The sequence below is a fragment of the Scyliorhinus canicula genome, chromosome 19 (assembly GCF_902713615.1).
Source record: "Scyliorhinus canicula chromosome 19, sScyCan1.1, whole genome shotgun sequence".
In the NCBI taxonomy this organism is placed as follows: Eukaryota; Metazoa; Chordata; class Chondrichthyes; order Carcharhiniformes; family Scyliorhinidae; genus Scyliorhinus; species Scyliorhinus canicula.
Genome location: NC_052164.1, coordinates 100,938,101 through 100,956,734, shown reverse-complemented (window position 1 = coordinate 100,956,734; position 18,634 = coordinate 100,938,101). Strand labels below are relative to the sequence as shown.

The following is an 18,634-nucleotide window of genomic DNA, read 5'->3' as shown; positions in this document are numbered from 1 at the left end:
AGAAATTTATGTTGCAATGAGATTCTCACCTTGACGAGAATACTGGAGCTCACTGGAAAGTGTTGCTATTGTATCCACTCTGATGGTGCTCAGGATGTGAATGTGACTCTGTCTGCAAAAGGGACAAGACTCAAATTTTACTTTGGAAATCCCCAACTTCCAAACATATTTCAAGTACCCAATTATTTTTTTCCAATTTAGGAGCAATTTAGCGTGGCCAATCCACCTACCCTGCACAGTTTTGGGTCGTGGGGGCGAAACCCACGCAAACACGGGGAGAATGTGCAAACTCCACACGGACGGTGACCCGGGGTCGGGATCGAACCCGGGTCCTCGGCGTCGTGAGGCAGCAATGTTAACCACTGTGCCACCGTGCAGCCCAGCTTCCAGACATATTGACACCTGATTAAATGTTGGGTGTGAATGGATGTCGGAGAGACTAAAGGGGCAGAGAGAGAGAGAGAGAGGCGGAGAGAGGCAGAGGGAGGCAGAGAGAGCAGCACGGAGAGAGAGGCAGAGAGAGAGAAGCTGAGAGAGTGAGGCAGAGAGAGAGGTAGAGGGAGGCAGAGAGAGGGAGGCAGAGAGAGGGAGGCAGAGAGAGAGAGGCAGAGCGGGCGAGGCAGAGAGAGAGAGGCTGAGAGAGAGAGGCTGAGAGAGAGACAGTGAGTGAGGCAGAGAGAGAGGTAGAAAGAGACAGAGAGAGGTAGAAAGACAGAGAGAGGTAGAGGGAGGCAGAGATGTAGTGAGAGAGACACAGAGAGGTAGAGCAAGGCAGAGAGAGAGACAGACAGAGAGTGAGGCAGAGAGAGAGGTGGAAAGAGGCAGAGAGAGAGAAGCAGGGAGAGAGAGGCAGCGAGAGAGCAGAGAGAGGCAAAGTGATGCAGAGAGAGAGGCGGCAGAAAGAGGTAGAGAGAGGAAAAGGGAGGCAGATCTTTTTGCAGTATTTTTGAACAAAATTAAATCAAAATTGAGATGTTCACCTTTTTAATCAGATGTTTGTGGGTGATTTTGGATTTGGATTTGGATTTCCTTATTGTCACGTATACCGAGGTACAGTGAAAAATATTGTTCTGCGTAGAGTCCAGACAGATCATGGGCAGCACGGTGGCACAAGTAGACAAGGGTCCCAGGTTTGATTTCCCACTGGGTCGCTGTCTGTGCGGAGTCTGCACGTTCTCCCCATTTCTGCGTGGGTTTCCTCCGGGTGCTCTGGTTTCCTCCCACAGTCCAAAGACGCGCAGATTAGGTGGATTGGCCATGATAAATTGCCCTTAGTGACCAAAAAGGTTAGGAGGGATTATTGGGTTACGGGGATAGGGTGGAAGAGAGGGCTTAAGTGGGTCGGTGCGGACTCGATGGGCCGAATGGCCTCCTTCTGCACTGTATTCTATGTTCTATCATTCCGTACTTACGTGAAAAGAAAACATAGGACAAATATAAATACACAATGTAAATACGTAGATACAGGCTTATGTATGGTTGTTTGGGTGATCCGTCAGTCAGAGCTGGCCGAGGGATCAATGATCTGATTACATTCCAACATTTGGAAATGACTAATTCTCTTAGACAAGCTGCTTCTGGCCCCTGGGTTCAGCCACAGGTAGAAGGATGGACTTTTGCCCCGATTAGGTCCAAGGCCCCACCCCAAGATATAAAGAAAAAATGTGAAGTGGTAAATATTCCCCAGTACCTGGACAGTGGGCCAACCTTCAGACAGACACCATGGTTTATGGGAAAGCAGCAAGAATCTTCAGAACGATTGTGAAACATACAACCACAAGCTGAGCTCAGATTTACATCTTGCATTTTGATGGTGAAATATTGATTAAGGTTGTAAATACATTGAACTTTCATCAAAATAAAATGTTTTGTAATACGGCAAAACCAGTTCCTTTGGTACTGGTTCTGCTACTGACTGCTTTCAACACAATGTTGGTTAAACACCACGTATAAGAACCTGCCTGACATGCTACATCATGCAGCACCCCACTATGTGGGTGCTCTATATACCAAGGAAATGAGACTTCAGATTTATATTTAGCTGCCAGCAATGGGCAGCACTCTTGTCTCAGGGTCAGGAAGTTATAGTTTCAAATCTTTCTCCATAAAGCTGAGCACTTAAACCAGTCTGACATTCCACTGCAGTACTGAGGGAGTGTTGCACTGTCAGTGGGTCAGTACTGAGGGAGTGCTGCACTGTCAGAGGGTCAGTACTGAGGGAGTGCCGCACTGTCAGAGGGTCAGTACTGAGGAAGCGCCGCACTGTCAGAGGGTCAGTACTGAGGGAGTGCTGCACTGTCAGAGGATCAGTACTGAGGGAGTGCTGCACTGTCAGAGGGTCAGTACTGAGGGAGTGCCGCACTGTCAGAGGGTCAGTACTGAGGGAGTGCTGCACTGTCAGAGGATCAGTACTGAGGGAGTGCTGCACTGTCAGAGGGTCAGTACTGAGGGAGTGCCGCACTGTCAGAGGGTCAGTACTGAGTACTGTCTGACAGTGCGGCACTCCCTCAGTACAGACACTCTGACAGTGCGGCACTCCCTCAGTACTGACCCTCTGACAGTGCGGCACTCCCTCAGTACTGACCCTCTTACAGTGCAACACTCCCTCAGTACTGACCCTCTGACTGTGGCACTCCCTCAGTACTGACCCTCTTACAGTGCAACACTCCCTCAGTACTGACCCTCATACAGTGCGGCACTCCCTCAGTACTGACTCTCTGACAGTGCAGCACTCCCTCAGTACTGACCCTCTGACAGTGCAACACTCCCTCAGTACTGACCCTCTGACAGTGCAGCCCTCCCTCAGTACTGACCCTCTGACAGTGCAGCACTCCCTCAGTACAGACCCTCTGACAGTGCGGCACTCCCTCAGTACTGACCCTCTGACAGTGCAGCACTCCCTCAGTAGTGACCCTCTGACAGTGCAGCACTCCCTCAGTACTGACCCTCTGACAGTGCAACACTCCCTCAGTACTGACCCTCTGACAGTGCTGCACTCCCTCAGTACTGACCCTCTGACAGTGCAGCACTCCCTCAGTACTGACCCTCTGACAGTGCGGCACTCCCTCAGTACTGACCCTCTGACAGTGCAACACTCCCTCAGTACTGACCCTCTAACTGTGGCACTCTCTCAGTACTGACCCTCTGACAGTGCAGCACTCCCTCAGTTCTGACCCTCTGACAGTGCGGCACTCCCTCAGTACTGACCCTCTTACAGTGCAACACTCCCTCAGTACTGACCCTCTGACAGTGCAGCACTCCCTCAGTACAGACACTCTGACAGTGCGGCAATCCCTCAGTACTGACCCTCTGACAGTGCAGCACTCCCTCAGTTCTGACCCTCTGACAGTGCGGCACTCCCTCAGTACGGACCCTCTGACAGTGCGGCACTCCCTCAGTACTGACCCTCTGACAGTGCGGCGCTCCCTCAGTACTGACCCTCTGACAGTGCGGCACTCCCTCAGTACTGACGCTCTGACAGTGCGGCACTCCCTCAGTACTGACCCTCTTACAGTGCAACACTCCCTCAGTACTGACCCTCTGACTGTGGCACTCCCTCAGTACTGACCCTCTTACAGTGCAACACTCCCTCAGTACTGACCCTCATACAGTGCGGCACTCCCTCAGTACTGACTCTCTGACAGTGCAGCACTCCCTCAGTACTGACCCTCTGACAGTGCAACACTCCCTCAGTACTGACCCTCTGACAGTGCAGCCCTCCCTCAGTACTGACCCTCTGACAGTGCAGCACTCCCTCAGTACAGACCCTCTGACAGTGCGGCACTCCCTCAGTACTGACCCTCTGACAGTGCAGCACTCCCTCAGTAGTGACCCTCTGACAGTGCAGCACACCCTCAGTACTGACCCTCTGACAGTGCAACACTCCCTCAGTACTGACCCTCTGACAGTGCTGCACTCCCTCAGTACTGACCCTCTGACAGTGCAGCACTCCCTCAGTACTGACCCTCTGACAGTGCGGCACTCCCTCAGTACTGACCCTCTGACAGTGCAACACTCCCTCAGTACTGACCCTCTAACTGTGGCACTCTCTCAGTACTGACCCTCTGACAGTGCAGCACTCCCTCAGTTCTGACCCTCTGACAGTGCGGCACTCCCTCAGTACTGACCCTCTTACAGTGCAACACTCCCTCAGTACTGACCCTCTGACAGTGCAGCACTCCCTCAGTACAGACACTCTGACAGTGCGGCAATCCCTCAGTACTGACCCTCTGACAGTGCAGCACTCCCTCAGTTCTGACCCTCTGACAGTGCGGCACTCCCTCAGTACTGACCCTCTGACAGTGCGGCACTCCCTCAGTACTGACCCTCTGACAGTGCGGCGCTCCCTCAGTACTGACCCTCTGACAGTGCGGCACTCCCTCAGTACTGACGCTCTGACAGTGCAGCACTCCCTCAGTACTGACCCTCTGACATGCAGCACTCCCTCAGTACTGACCCTCTGACAGTGCAGCACTCCCTCAGTACTGACCCTCTGACAGTGCGGTGCTCCCTCAGTACTGACCCTCTGACAGTGCAGCACTCCCTCAGTACTGACCCTCTGACAGTGCGGCGCTCCCTCAGTACTGACCCTCTGACAGTGCGGCGCTCCCTCAGTACTGACCCTCTGACAGTGCGGCACTCCCTCAGTACTGACGCTCTGACAGTGCGGCACTCCCTCAGTACTGACCCTCTGACAGTGCAGCACTCCCTCAGTACTGACCCTCTGACAGTGCAGCACTCCCTCAGTACTGACCCTCTGACAGTGCGGCACTCCCTCAGTACTGACCCTCTGACAGTGCGGCACTCCCTCAGTACTGACCCTCTGACAGTGCGGCGCTCCCTCAGTACTGACCCTCTGACAGTGCGGCACTCCCTCAGTACTGACCCTCTGACAGTGCAGCACTCCCTCAGTACTGATCCTCTGACAGTGCAGCACTCCCTCAGTACTGACCCTCTGACAGTGCAGCACTCCCTCAGTACTGACCCTCTGACAGTGCAGCACTCCCTCAGTACTGACCCTCTGACAGTGCAGCACTCCCTCAGTACTGACCCTCTGACAGTGCAGCACTCCCTCAGTACTGACCCTCTGACAGTGCAGCACTCCCTCAGTACTGACCCTCTGACAGTGCGGTGCTCCCTCAGTACTGACCCTCTGACAGTGCAGCACTCCCTCAGTACTGACCCTCTGACAGTGCGGCGCTTCCTCAGTACTGACCCTCTGACAGTGCGGCACTCCCTCAGTACTGACGCTCTGACAGTGCAGCACTTCCTCAGTACTGACCCTCTGACAGTGCAGCACTCCCTCAGTACTGACCCTCTGACAGTGCAGCACTCCCTCAGTACTGACCCTCTGACAGTGCAGCACTCCCTCAGTACTGACCCTCTGACAGTGCAGCACTCCCTCAGTACAGACACTCTGACAGTGCGGCAATCCCTCAGTACTGACCCTCTGACAGTGCAGCACTCCCTCAGTTCTGACCCTCTGACAGTGCGGCACTCCCTCAGTACTGACCCTCTGACAGTGCGGCACTCCCTCAGTACTGACCCTCTGACAGTGCGGCGCTGCCTCAGTACTGACCCTCTGACAGTGCGGCACTCCCTCAGTACTGACCCTCTGACAGTGCAGCACTCCCTCAGTACTGATCCTCTGACAGTGCAGCACTCCCTCAGTACTGACCCTCTGACAGTGCAGCACTCCCTCAGTACTGACCCTCTGACAGTGCAGCACTCCCTCAGTACTGACCCTCTGACAGTGCGGTGCTCCCTCAGTACTGACCCTCTGACAGTGCAGCACTCCCTCAGTACTGACCCTCTGACAGTGCGGCGCTCCCTCAGTACTGACCCTCTGACAGTGCGGCACTCCCTCAGTACTGACGCTCTGACAGTGCAGCACTCCCTCAGTACTGACCCTCTGACAGTGCAGCACTCCCTCAGTACTGACCCTCTGACAGTGCAGCACTCCCTCAGTACTGACCCTCTGACAGTGCAGCACTCCCTCAGTACTGACCCTCTGACAGTGCAGCACTCCCTCAGTACTGACCCTCTGACAGTGCAGCACTCCCTCAGTACTGACCCTCTGACAGTGCGGCACTCCCTCAGTACTGACCCTCTGACAGTGCAGCACTCCCTCAGTACAGACCCTCTGACAGTGCGGCACTCCCTCAGTACAGACACTCTGACAGTGCGGCACTCCCTCAGTACTGACCCTCTGACAGTGCAGCACTCCCTCAGTTCTGACCCTCTGACAGTGCGGCACTCCCTCAGTACTGACCCTCTGACAGTGCGGCACTCCCTCAGTACTGACCCTCTGACAGTGCGGCGCTCCCTCAGTACTGACCCTCTGACAGTGCGGCACTCCCTCAGTACTGACCCTCTGACAGTGCAGCACTCCCTCAGTACTGATCCTCTGACAGTGCAGCACTCCCTCAGTACTGACCCTCTGACAGTGCAGCACTCCCTCAGTACAGACCCTCTGACAGTGCGGCACTCCCTCAGTACAGACACTCTGACAGTGCGGCACTCCCTCAGTACTGACCCTCTGACAGTGCAGCACTCCCTCAGTTCTGACCCTCTGACAGTGCGGCACTCCCTCAGTACTGACCCTCTGACAGTGCGGCACTCCCTCAGTACTGACCCTCTGACAGTGCAGCACTCCCTCAGTACTGATCCTCTGACAGTGCAGCACTCCCTCAGTACTGACCCTCTGACAGTGCAGCACTCCCTCAGTACAGACCCTCTGACAGTGCGGCACTCCCTCAGTACAGACACTCTGACAGTGCGGCACTCCCTCAGTACTGACCCTCTGACAGTGCAGCACTCCCTCAGTTCTGACCCTCTGACAGTGCGGCACTCCCTCAGTACTGACCCTCTGACAGTGCGGCACTCCCTTAGTACTGACCCTCTGACAGTGCGGCGCTCCCTCAGTACTGACCCTCTGACAGTGCGGCACTCCCTCAGTACTGACCCTCTGACAGTGCAGCACTCCCTCAGTACTGACCCTCTGACAGTGCAGCACTCCCTCAGTACTGACCCTCTGACAGTGCAGCACTCCCTCAGTACTGACCCTCTGACAGTGCGGGGCTCCCTCAGTACTGACCCACCGACAGTGCTGCACTCTCTCAGGTCTGCACTGGGTGTGTCTGCCTTGATAGGTCAGCTCTATCAGTAAGATTTTGAGCACATGTCCTTCTGGTTAAAAGGTAAGAGTGATAGCCAGTAAACCTCAAATGACAATGTGCACAGTGTTATTTTATGTACTCACTGAACCAATTTTGACAGATGATCGACCTGCAGTTGTGACTGTGATCAGTCTTCCAATAATTCTTTCTTTTTCTTTCATAACTTATGCTGAAATGTGAAGAAATTCCAGGAGGTAAGTTATGGACATTTTCAAATATTCTAAAGTTTAAGGTTCTAGTAGCTCAGTTCAATCCTTCAATACTGATTAGCGAGCCAATTCCTCTTCCTGACAAGTTGAAACAAAGTTCCCCTCTCTGCTATTTTAATGCAGTTGATGATCTATTCAAATTTCCTGTGTAAACACATGAAAGAAAAACTCGCACCTAATGTTTGTACCTCAGGAAGTCACAAAGCTATTCACAGCTAATGAAGTGCGGTATTGTAGGAAAGACAGCGGCCAATGTGTGCCGGCAAGATCCCGCAGTGATGTGAAAATAACCGGGTCACCTGCTTTCTAATGACATTAAAGCCAGAGCTCAGAATAGCAGTGATGCACTATCAATTACCACAAAGACGAAAATGGTGGAACAATCGAAGTTTTATTGAGCAAAGATGTTGTGCCTCCTGTAGCTGGAACCAGAATGGCTGCAGCACCGGCAAGCACACACATTTATACACCGCCTACTGGGCGGAGCCTGCAGGAAGGGATTTACCCTTGTACCTCTAATATACGGGCAGTGCCGTAATCCATGTAATATACAACAAGTGGTGACTACCACAGTAGCCATGGGATTCTTAACATTAATCAAATAGAGGGGACAGGAATCATTTGTTTAATGGCTCATCTGGAAGATGGCAACTCACCACTCTCTGGGTGAAGAAACTTCTGCTCACCTCTGTCCTGAATTGTCTACCCCATATCCTCAGACTGTGACTCCTAGTTCTGGTCACTCCCACCAGCGGGAACATCCATCTTGAATCTACCATGTCTAGTCCTGTTAGGAATTTTGATTTCAATGAGATCCACCCCAACCCCTCCCTCCCTAAGCGACTCAATCTCTCCTCACATGTCAGTCCCGCCATCCCAGGAATCAGCCTGGTAAACCTTCCCCACACCTCTTCTACAACAAGAACAGCCTTCCTCAGAGACAAGGGGCGGAATTCTCTGCTCCCCACGCCGGGTGGGAGAATCGCGGGAGGGCCGGGCGACTCACGACACGCCCCCCCCCCGCGATTCTCCCACCCCCCCGGCTCGGAAGAATCGGCGCTCGCTGTTTTTCACGGCCCCGCGATTCTCCGGCCCGGATGAGCCGAGCGGCCTGCCGTTCCCGACCGGCTCACGACGACGGCAACCACACCTGGTCGCTGCCGTCGTGAACATGGGCGCCAAAGTGCCGTTTGAAGCTTGTGGGGGGTGTAGAGGGGAGTGAGCACCACGGCCGTGCTCGGGAGGGGACTGGCCCGTGATCGGTGCCCACCGATCGTCGGGCCGGCATCTCAAAGCGACGCTCTCTTTCCCCTCCGCCGCCCCGCAAGATCAAGCCGCCACATCTTGCGGGGCAGCGGAGGGGAAGACGGCAACCGTGCATGCGCAGCTGACGTCACATAGGCGGCGCCGTCACGTCATTCTCTGTGCGCCGCTTTGACGCAAGTGTCAAGGCCTCTCGGCCGAGATTTACGGAGCGCCGCTCCTAGCCCCCCGGGTGGGGGTGAATTAGATGCGAGGAACGGCCTCCGAGGCCGTCGTGAAACTCGGCCAAGTTCACGACGGCCTTCCCGATTTATCGCGGTAGCGGAGAATTCCGCCCAAGAACTTGTGGCTCCAGAAAAGGCTGTATTGATGTTGTTGCCTGTCTGTAAAAAGATTTATTTTTATTTAGATTTTGTGGATGACTGTCTCGATTTTTCATACAAGCGCACTGTGTTAGTGCAGGATCGGCTTCATAAACTATTGGTGTTCTCGAATAACAAAATACGTAAACTAGCAGAGTTTCGAGACATGAATAATAAAGAAAGAACTGAAGGTATATATTTTGTGTCGGCCAATTTAGATAACTGGAATATTAATGTTCATTTTATCCAGTCCCAGGTCCTCGTTAAGTTTATATATTTATTTTTAAGGGTCTAGCGTTTAGCTCAGTGGGGATGAGCAATTGAAAACTCCAACTGTCCGCAATAGATGTAGAGATTTATCCTGTACTTGTGACAGTGATACATCCCTACACCTGAACATGAAACTCCAGGTTCAAGTCCAACACCAGGACTAGTTCACCACCAAAGGAGCCTTTGTTACACGGTTTGATGGGCAGGCAATCAGCTCGGGAATCCTTCCCCACTATTCTCTAAGAGGAGAAACCATGTGTCTATGAAGATGCGCTTAATAAGAAAAAGCCTGTATTTCTAGGGTTCAGAGTGTGGGGCTCCAGTAGCCTAACTGGGTCAACTTACAAAGAATCATTGATTGGCAGCACAGAAGGAGGCCATTTGGCCCATCGTGTCTCTGCCAGTTCTCTGCAAGAGCCATTCGCCGAGTGCCACTCCACCACCATTTCCCTGTAGCCCTCAAATGTTTCCTCTCCAGATAATGATCCAATTTTGTTTCGAATGTCCTGATTGAATCTGCCTCTGCCACACTCTCAAGCAGTGCAATTCCAAGTTACCATTGCTCCTTTCTCCAACTACCTTAAATCTGTGCCCGCTGGTTCTCGATCTCTTTTACAATCTTTATTATTGTCACAAGTAGGCTTGCAGTAACACTGCAATGAAGTTACTGTGAAAAGCCCCTAGTCACCACATTCCGACACCTCTTCGGGTACTGTCATGTGAGAGTACCTTGAAGAAATGGATGTTTAAGCAATGTACCTTTAAGAAATGGAGCAGCTCATATTACTGAAGTGATGTCAGAGGGTGGGGGTAGCTGAGTTGAGCCCACTTCTGCTTTTTTGGGAGTTTTAGTTTCAGTTTGAGAGAGCAGCTGAAAAGTGCCTGGCTGGTTTGGGGTGAGCTGTTTGAAAGGAAAAGCCAGTTTTGAGGAAAAGAGTTTGGGTATGCCTGTGTTTTGCAGTGAGCTGGATCAGCTGTGATCTCTGCCAGGAAAGAATATCTCTGAATCATTTGGGTGATTTAAACTCATAATAGTAATGTCTTTAACCTGATGTGTTTCTGTTTAACGGTGTTAAGTCTTTTGGAGGTTTGAAGGACCATTTTGAGGGATTATTTAGTGTTGTATTATTTTCGGGGTTATCTTTGAAGTAAGGGGTGTTAAGGGATCCAATGTTTATTTAAAAAGGTTTGACAAAGCTTCGACAAAGAGTCATCGGACTCGAAACGTTAGCTCTTTTCTCTCCCTACAGATGCTGCCAGACTTGCTGAGATTTTCCAGCATTTTCCCTTTCGTTTTATTTAAAAAGGTTAAGTTGAATTCATGGAATAAACATTGTTTCGTGTTTAAAAACCCACGTGTCCACAATTGTAATACCACACCTGGAGACCAGGCCGGGTGCTTCAAAAGCAACAATACATTAAAGGGGGAGGCTGGTTGGACTCCATGATACATTTTGGAGTTCTGAAAACGCAGCTCCCACAACAGGTACACTGACGGAGAATTCAGAATGAGCAATTCACCTAACAGCATGTCTTTCGGGACTTGTGGGAGGAAACCGGAGCACCCGGAGGAAACCCACACAGACATGGGGAGAACGTGCAGACTCCGCCCAGTGACCCAAGCCGGGAATCGAACTCGGGTTCCTATCGCTGTGAAGCCACAGGGCTAACCACTGTGTTACCATGTTGCCCATACCGCCACTGGGAACAGATTCTCCCTCTCTACTCTGCCCAGACCCCTCATGATCCCGAACACCTCAATCAAACTTCCTCCCAACTCCTCTTCTCCAACCTCTACGCAACCAAAGGTCCACATCCCACAAAACATTCTTGTATTTCTGAACCCTCTCTAACGCCTTCACGCCTTTCCTAAAGTTTGGTGCTTCGAATTGGTCATTTGTTAAATTTGCCAATCCAGATAACTTTATAACAGATAACTGTGCCTCACTATCCATTTCCCTTTCCTTGTGAACAAAGCAGGGTGTAGAAATAGTGTGGGCTAGTCAGGCACTGACAAGACAAGACCCAACTGGAGTTGTGTATCTGATTAACTTTATTAAATTAAATAAATTTTGTCTCTTGACTACTCCATGTGGACTCCTTCCATTGCCCCTTACAGAAATATCCTTCATTGTCACTGAGTCAAAGTTTCTGGAACTCCCTCCCTAACAGCAGTGTGGGTGTACCTACATGGACTGCAGAGGTTCAGGAAGGCAAGCACACTGCCACTCTCCCAAGGGCAATTAGGAATGGACAATAAATGCTGGTCCAGCCAGCAATGCCCACACCTCACGAACAAATTTTAAAAATCTTGAATTTGCTATTACGAAACCCTTGCTGTAAAACCCAAGAATCCATTTCTGTCTGACCTGATCCATTTCAGGTGCTGTTTTTAATGACCCTTGCACCTGAGCTCCCAACTCCTTTTGCCTTTCTACCTCATCCAGTCTGTGCCACCCCCGCAAAAAAAAAAAATTAGTTAATTATTCATTAATTAAGGGGTCATGTGACCATGTAGAGGTTATCTGCTGATTCTCAATTTAGTCACTAATCTGAGTCTTTTTTTATTCTTCTTGTGACTAGCGATGAGGCCCAACAACTTAGTAAAGGGTAAGTTATTGAATTGTTCAGACCTGAATATTCCTGACAAATTACAATTAGTTGCTCCCAGAGCACTTGCTTCAATTCTCCAAACAAGGGGTTTCTTGGTAACATTGGAGGATTTCTATTGGAACCTAGCCCACCAGGCAGGGACAGGGTGAGTGTTTGGGGAGAGGAATAGACTGTCGGCCATTTTAAAAGACTAATCACGGAAGCCAACAAGAAGGTAAATCGGAGTGGGGTGCGAAACGAGCATCTGATGTCATGCGCCAAGTGGGCTAGATTAAAATAAACTTGCTTATTTAGAGGCAGCAGCGCTAACCGCTGCACCACCATGCCACCCATGAGCCTCAGTCATAAGTATGGGAAGGCAATTCGACCACCGGAGGCCTCACAGTTCAGCCACATCTTAATCCATGTTCACCTCGAGGAGGTGCCTTTTGTATGTGGAGAGAGAATTGCTGCAGATTCTGCACAATGCAGAGTGGTGGAAGCAAATTCTTAAAAAGCTGAAATATTATTTGAACAATTAGAACATAGAACATACAGTGCAGAAGGAGGCCAATCGGCACATCGAACCTGCACAAACCAACTTAAGCCCTCACTTCCACCCTATCCCCGTAACCCAATAACCCCTCCTAACATTTTTGGACACTAAGGGCAATTTATCATGGTAAATCCACCTAACCTGCACGTCTTTGGGCTGTGGGAGGAAACTGGAGCACCCGGAGGAAACCCACGCAGACACGGGGAGAACGTGCAAACTCCGCATACATAGTGTCCCAGCGGGGAATCGAACCTGAGACCCTGGCGCTGTGAAGCCACAGTGCTAGCCACGTGTCCAACCTTGCTGCCCACAATTCTCCATTCTTTGGAGTGCACTCGACTATATTTGGGTTGATTTGCCTAATCTGTGGTGACCTTTAAAACCTAAAAGATTTCTCCCTACTTACTCTGGTAAACCTCTCGATAATTTTGAACCCCTCGGTTAAATCCGCTCCTAACTTCCTTTGCCCTAAGGAGGAACAATCCCACTTTCTCCAGTCCCTTCGCATCAGCTCAGCGGTTTCATCATGTCCTACCCCACCAGGAAGGAACAGACTGGGCTGAAGCCTCTCATTCCCGGAACCATTCTACTAAATCTCACCTCACTGAGACTCTGACATCCTTCCTGAAGTGCCCAGGATTGGACACAGTACTCTCGCTGGGACCTCACCAGTGTTTTATAAAGGTTCCACACAATGTACTTTACACTTCTGCTCCAAAGAGCTTTTATTAAACGGCCTAATCAGCTTTATCTTGCCACCTTCTTAGTCTTGTACATCCCCAGGTTCACTGTGACCTCAGTTACAGAATCTATCACTCGTGATTTGTTCATCCTTTGTTTTTGATCTTTCCACAGGCATCGAATTTGATATAAATTTCTATGAGTCAGGAAAGTGCACTAAGGAGTGTGATTTTCAGAAGTTTTCATTTCCCGCTTCCTTTGTGGTGGAATGCAACTCAAAGAGATATCAAATGTCATGCAGCAAATCCACAAGTATTGTGTTTCTGGTGAGTGCAACCCTGAAGTTATCTCACAATCCTCCGCGAGTACTCTTGGGGCTCGATTTACCAGCACTTACCTTGAAGGAAAACACTGTTGAGAAGTGGGACATGCTCACCTTCTCCCACTCACCATAATCAGAAAGTCACAAAGCCGTACAGGAATGTTTCAGGTTCAAAGTGCCGCTGTGTGAGGTAGAGGTGCTACAATTCCTATTAATGCACCTGGAGTCAGGAGTAGTCAGCTTTGCCTCTCACCCCTGAGTCAGATACAGAGAGTGATGAGAACATGCAGATTCCCACTTAATGTGATAACGGGTTCCATCTCCTCACCTTCACCAACATGTCCTATCATTATTTTGTGGGCCGTGAGCATTCCTGGCGGCAAAGTAGAGGGAGCCATCTTCTTGAACTGCAGCAGTCTTCAAAGTTATAGATTCCCTGCAGCGCAGAAGGAGTCTATTCGGCCCATTGAGTCTGCACTGACCCTCTGAAAAAGCATCCCACCTAGGCCCACTCCCCCGCCCTATCCCTTTTTTTTTTTAAATAATTTTTATTGGAATTTTTTACAGAAAATATAACAAGTATAGCAAAAAGCAGTAATATGCAACTAACAGCCCCATAACACCCACAATTCCCCCCATACCGTAACATCACATGTATCACATTCCCCCACCCCCCCCCAAACAAGAGAACTTAACCATAAACTAAAATTAGATAAATCAAATTTAAATAAAATAAGCCAACATAATCAACATCCCCCCCCCCCCCCCCCCCCCCCATCCCCCCGGGTTGCTGCTGCTACTGTCCCAGTACCCTATCGTTGAGCCAGAAAGTCGAGGAAAGGTTGCCACCGTTTAAAGAACCCTTGCACCGATCCTCTCAGGGCGAATTTAACCTTCTCAAGCTTAATGAAGCCCGCCATGTCATTGATCCAGGTCTCCACGCTTGGGGGCCTCGCGTCCTTCCACTGTAGCAAAATCCTTCGCCGGGCTACTAGGGACGCAAAGGCCAGCACTCCGGCCTCTTTCGCCTCCTGCACTCCCGGCTCTATCCCAACCCCAAAGATCGCGAGTCCCCATCCTGGCTTGACCCTGGATCCCACCACCCTTGACACTGTCCTCGCCACCCCCTTCCAGAACTCCTCCAATGCCGGGCATGCCCAGAACATATGGGCATGGTTCGCTGGACTCCCCGAGCACCTGACACACCTGTCTTCACCCCCAAAGAACCTACTCATCCTCGTCCCAGTCATGTGGGCCCTATGCAGCACCTTGAATTGGATGAGGCTAAGCCGCGCACACGAGGAGGAAGAATTTACCCTCTCCAGGGCATCAGCCCATGTCCCGTCTTCGATCTGTTCCCCCAGTTCCCCCTCCCACTTCATTTTCAGCTCCTCTACTGACGCCTCTTCCACCTCCTGCATAAGCTTGTAGATATCGGATATCTTCCCCTCCCCGACCCAGACCCCCGAGAGCACCCTGTCACTCACCCCCTTCGCGGGGGGCCCTGCCCTATCCCTGCAACCCCATAATCCCAGCTAACTGTTGGACTCTGAGGGGCAATTTAGCATGGCCGATCCACCTGACCTGCACATCTGTGGGAGGAAACCGGAGCACCCGGAGGAAACCCACGCAGGCACGGGGGGAACGTGCAAACACCTCACAGTCACCCTAGGTCGGAGTCGAACCCTGAGGCTGAGAGGCAACAGTGCTGACCGCTGTGCCTCCATGCCACCCACGGGGCATTTGGTGTAGGTACATCCACGGTCCCGTGAGGAAACGTATTCCAGGATTTTGGTACAACTGAGTGGCTAGCTAGGCCATTTTAAAGTCGACTGCATTGTGTGGTGGTCTATAGTCACATGCACACCAGACTGGATAAAACTGGCAGATTTCCTTCCTCAAACCAAATTAGTGAACTAAATCGGCTTTTAGTGAAATCCGCTAGGTTCAATGGTCATCTTTACTGAGATCAGCTTTTAAATCCAGATGCCATGGTGAGATTTAAACCCATGTCCCCAGAACATCTGTCGAGACCTCTGGATTACTCGTCCACTGCACCAGCACACCACCAGCCCACACGTATTTCCCTAAATCCGTTATTTGGCCTGTTACTCATCGTCTTATATTTAGAGTCCCTTGTTCTGGACACAAGCAGATGAAGAAAACAGCTCCTCCACCACCATCCATTTCATCCACTTCATCATTTTGAAGACCACTGTCAGGCCTCTGCTTTGCATTCTCAAAAGAAAATTAGCCCAAGCCTGTTCAATCTTTCCTGATTGTTGCATCTCTAATTCTTTGTAAATCAGTGCTTCAATACACCTGTCGTAATACAGAGGTCAGAACTGTACACTGTACTCCAAATGTGCTTGAACCAAGGTTCTGTTTAAATGTAACATTTCCTCCCTTTTTCGGTATTCAAGGCCAATCCACCTACCCTGTGCATCTTTGGGTTGTGGGGGCGAAACCCACGCAGACACGGGGAGAATGTGCAAACTCCACACGGACAGTGACCCAGAGCCGGGATTGAACCCGGGTCCTCAGCGCTGTGAGGCAGCAATGCTAACCACTGTGCCACCCGGCTGTTTGGCTTCTTAATGGAAAAGTTGCTGTATGGACGTAGACTGAGTTTTCCTGGATGTACTGTGACAAACTCGATTTTTTTGTTTAAATACAGGAGACGACAACCGTCCCAGACGAAGAAACAGTCGATTTCAATAAACGCAACATCATATTTTACATGAAAAATCTGGGACAATTCTCGGTGTTCGAATCCGCGTCAGCAATTGGTCACTGCCTGTGTGCAGAGCCGGAAAATGGACTTTATAAATTAGCGTTAAAGAAGGTGACAAAGTCCATCGATGAAGAAACACACCTGGAGCTGGTAACATAACTGGAAAAGGAGAGTATTGGCAAGGGCGGATAAACCAAACTCCTAAAAACAAGCTGACACTGCCACTAAAATACTGGCAACCCTTAAGAATAAGCTAATGATGTATGACAGAAAGAAGTCTGTGCGTTCTAATTTAAGCTGTAATTATACCAGGCATTTTATCATAATTTTTGGACTAAAAATACTTAATTATTGGTGAGTTTGAATAATGTAAATCTTGTTCAGTAGCTGATCCTGGGGAAACTGGAGGGTAGCAAATATTAAGAAATACTAAGCTGTTAACCTGTCATTTCTCTCATAAAAGGTGGTTTAAAAAAGTACAGTTGTTTTATGTGGAGTAGGAACAAGTTAACATTTTAATTGGTGACTCTTTCCCAGAAACTGGGATTGTACTGAGCTATTCTATCAATTACGCTTAAATGTTGAATGCAGGAACATGCTTATAAAGTTACTCAACTATAATATATTATATCTATAATTATATTTCCCCACTTCTTATCCTTGTATAAACATTTGCAGATAATTTTAAAGCTGTTATGGGTTTGTTCAAAATTAAAACTATTTTAAATTTGAATTGAGGGGAGGGATGGAGGGGTTCTACAATTCATGGGCGTTATTCATTATGTGCTTTCGGGAATTGGGTTATATTGAACATTGGGGAGGAGCTGGGAGGGTTGGCGGGAGGGGGGCAGTGTGTGTTAATGGTGACTATGGGTGATTCCTGATTCCTTTTTGTCATTTGTTTATATGAACACGCGGGCTAATGTCTGGGGTTTGGTGGGAGGATGTGATTGTTGTTATTGATATGGGGATTGACATTACATTCGTGACTGATTATTGTTTATTGTTGGGTGTAAATTTGGGAGAAAATGTGAAAAAGGAGGAGAATAAAAGTATATTAAAAAAAAATTAAAACTATTTCAAAAAAGAAAGTTTCTTGCAGAAGTGATTTGCAGGGCTGAATTATACTGGTATAATTGTCACTTATGTTGTGAATATTTTTGTGGCGTGTGTTTCCTCAGTTTCTGTTGCTTGCTGCCAGATTTATTCTCAACGCTGTTGGAATAGTTGTCAGGATCATTTGACCTCTCACGTGATTTCTTTGTACCGTCGGGAGGAAAACCCCTGATATTTCTATAGTCTTAATACAGTGCTGAAAGATCACCCGGAAATCATTCACTAACATTGGACTATTTTGAACTGTGGTCACTGGTGTTGCTGTAGCAGCAAAATACCAAAGAACAGAAATGAGGAGAATCACAAGTTGACTTATCCTGCTTGAAATGACTGAATATATTTTTCCCTGACTGAGCAGCTTCAGATCCAGAAATGCCTAACTTCTCGATTTTTTACTACAATTGTATAGGGCATTGGTGAGCTTCTATGTGGAATTTGCACTTCTTCCCCGTGTCTGCTTGGGTTTCCTCCGGGTGCTCCCGTTTCCTCCCACTAGTCCAAAGATGTGCAGGCTGGGTGGATTGGCCATGATAAATTGCCCTTAGTGTCCAAAAGGCTGGGTGGGGTTACTGGGTTACGGGGATAGGGTGGAGGCGTGGGCTAAAGTAGGGTGCTCTTTCCAAGGGCCGGTGCAGACTCGATGGGCCAAATGGCCCCCTTCTGCACTGTAAATTCTATGATTCTAGGACACCTGGAATATTGTGTGCACTTTTGGTGTCCTTATCTGAGGAAGGATGTTCTTGCTATGGAGGGAGAGCAGCGAAGGTTTACCAGGCTGAGATGACAGGACTATCATATGAGAAGAGTCTAAATTGGCTAGGATTATATTCATTGGAGTTTAGAAGAGTGAGAGGGGATCTCATAAAAACTTACAAAATTCCAACAAGATTAGATAGGGTAGATTCAGAAAGAATGTTCCCAATGGTGGGAGAGATAAGAACTGGGGGTCATAGTTTGAGGATAAGGGGTAAACCTTTTAGGACTGAGGTGAGGAGAACTTTCTTCACCCAGAGAGTGGTGAATCTGTGGAATTCATTATCACAGAAAGTAGTGGAGGCCAAATCGTTGTGTAATTTCAAGAAGGAATTAGATACAGCTCTTGGGGGTTGAAGGGATCAAGGGATATGGGGGGAAGGCGGGATCAGGGTATTGAACTTGATGATCAGCCATGATCATAATGAATGGCGGAGCGGGCTCGAAGGGCCGAATGGCCTCCTCCTGCTAATATTTTCTATGTTTCTAAATTACGACCTTTGTTCGCAAATTCATCCATGGCCTTGTGCCCTCCCCAGCCCTCTGAACTAATCCAACCCCACTTACCCTCCGAGATCTCTACACTCCGCTAATGCTG

General features: G+C 49.5%; 1 protein-coding gene and 1 long non-coding RNA gene across 4 annotated transcripts in view; one reads left to right on the top strand and one right to left on the bottom strand.

Annotated features, from left to right (window-relative positions):
• Positions 1–7,359, bottom strand: part of LOC119954534 — a 12,597-nt gene extending 5,238 nt beyond the window's left edge. The window contains exons 1-2 of the long non-coding RNA XR_005458258.1: positions 7,262–7,359; positions 30–112 (exon numbers count right to left, since the gene is read on the bottom strand). This is a non-coding gene — a long non-coding RNA (uncharacterized LOC119954534). The remainder of the gene's footprint in view (positions 1–29; positions 113–7,261) is intronic.
• LOC119954533 overlaps positions 1–17,033 on the top strand; it is a 22,235-nt gene extending 5,202 nt beyond the window's left edge. The window contains exons 3-7 of one of the 3 annotated variants that reach the window (XM_038779834.1): positions 7,361–7,372; positions 9,060–9,203; positions 11,866–11,892; positions 13,286–13,437; positions 16,111–17,033. In XM_038779834.1, the coding sequence (XP_038635762.1) occupies positions 7,361–7,372; positions 9,060–9,203; positions 11,866–11,892; positions 13,286–13,437; positions 16,111–16,326 (551 nt within the window). In that variant the 3' untranslated portion in view covers positions 16,327–17,033. The remainder of the gene's footprint in view (positions 1–7,360; positions 7,373–9,059; positions 9,204–11,865; positions 11,893–13,285; positions 13,438–16,110) is intronic. The other 2 variants (XM_038779836.1, XM_038779835.1) reach the window with 2 other exon arrangements.
• The last annotated feature ends 1,601 nt before the right edge of the window (positions 17,034–18,634 follow it).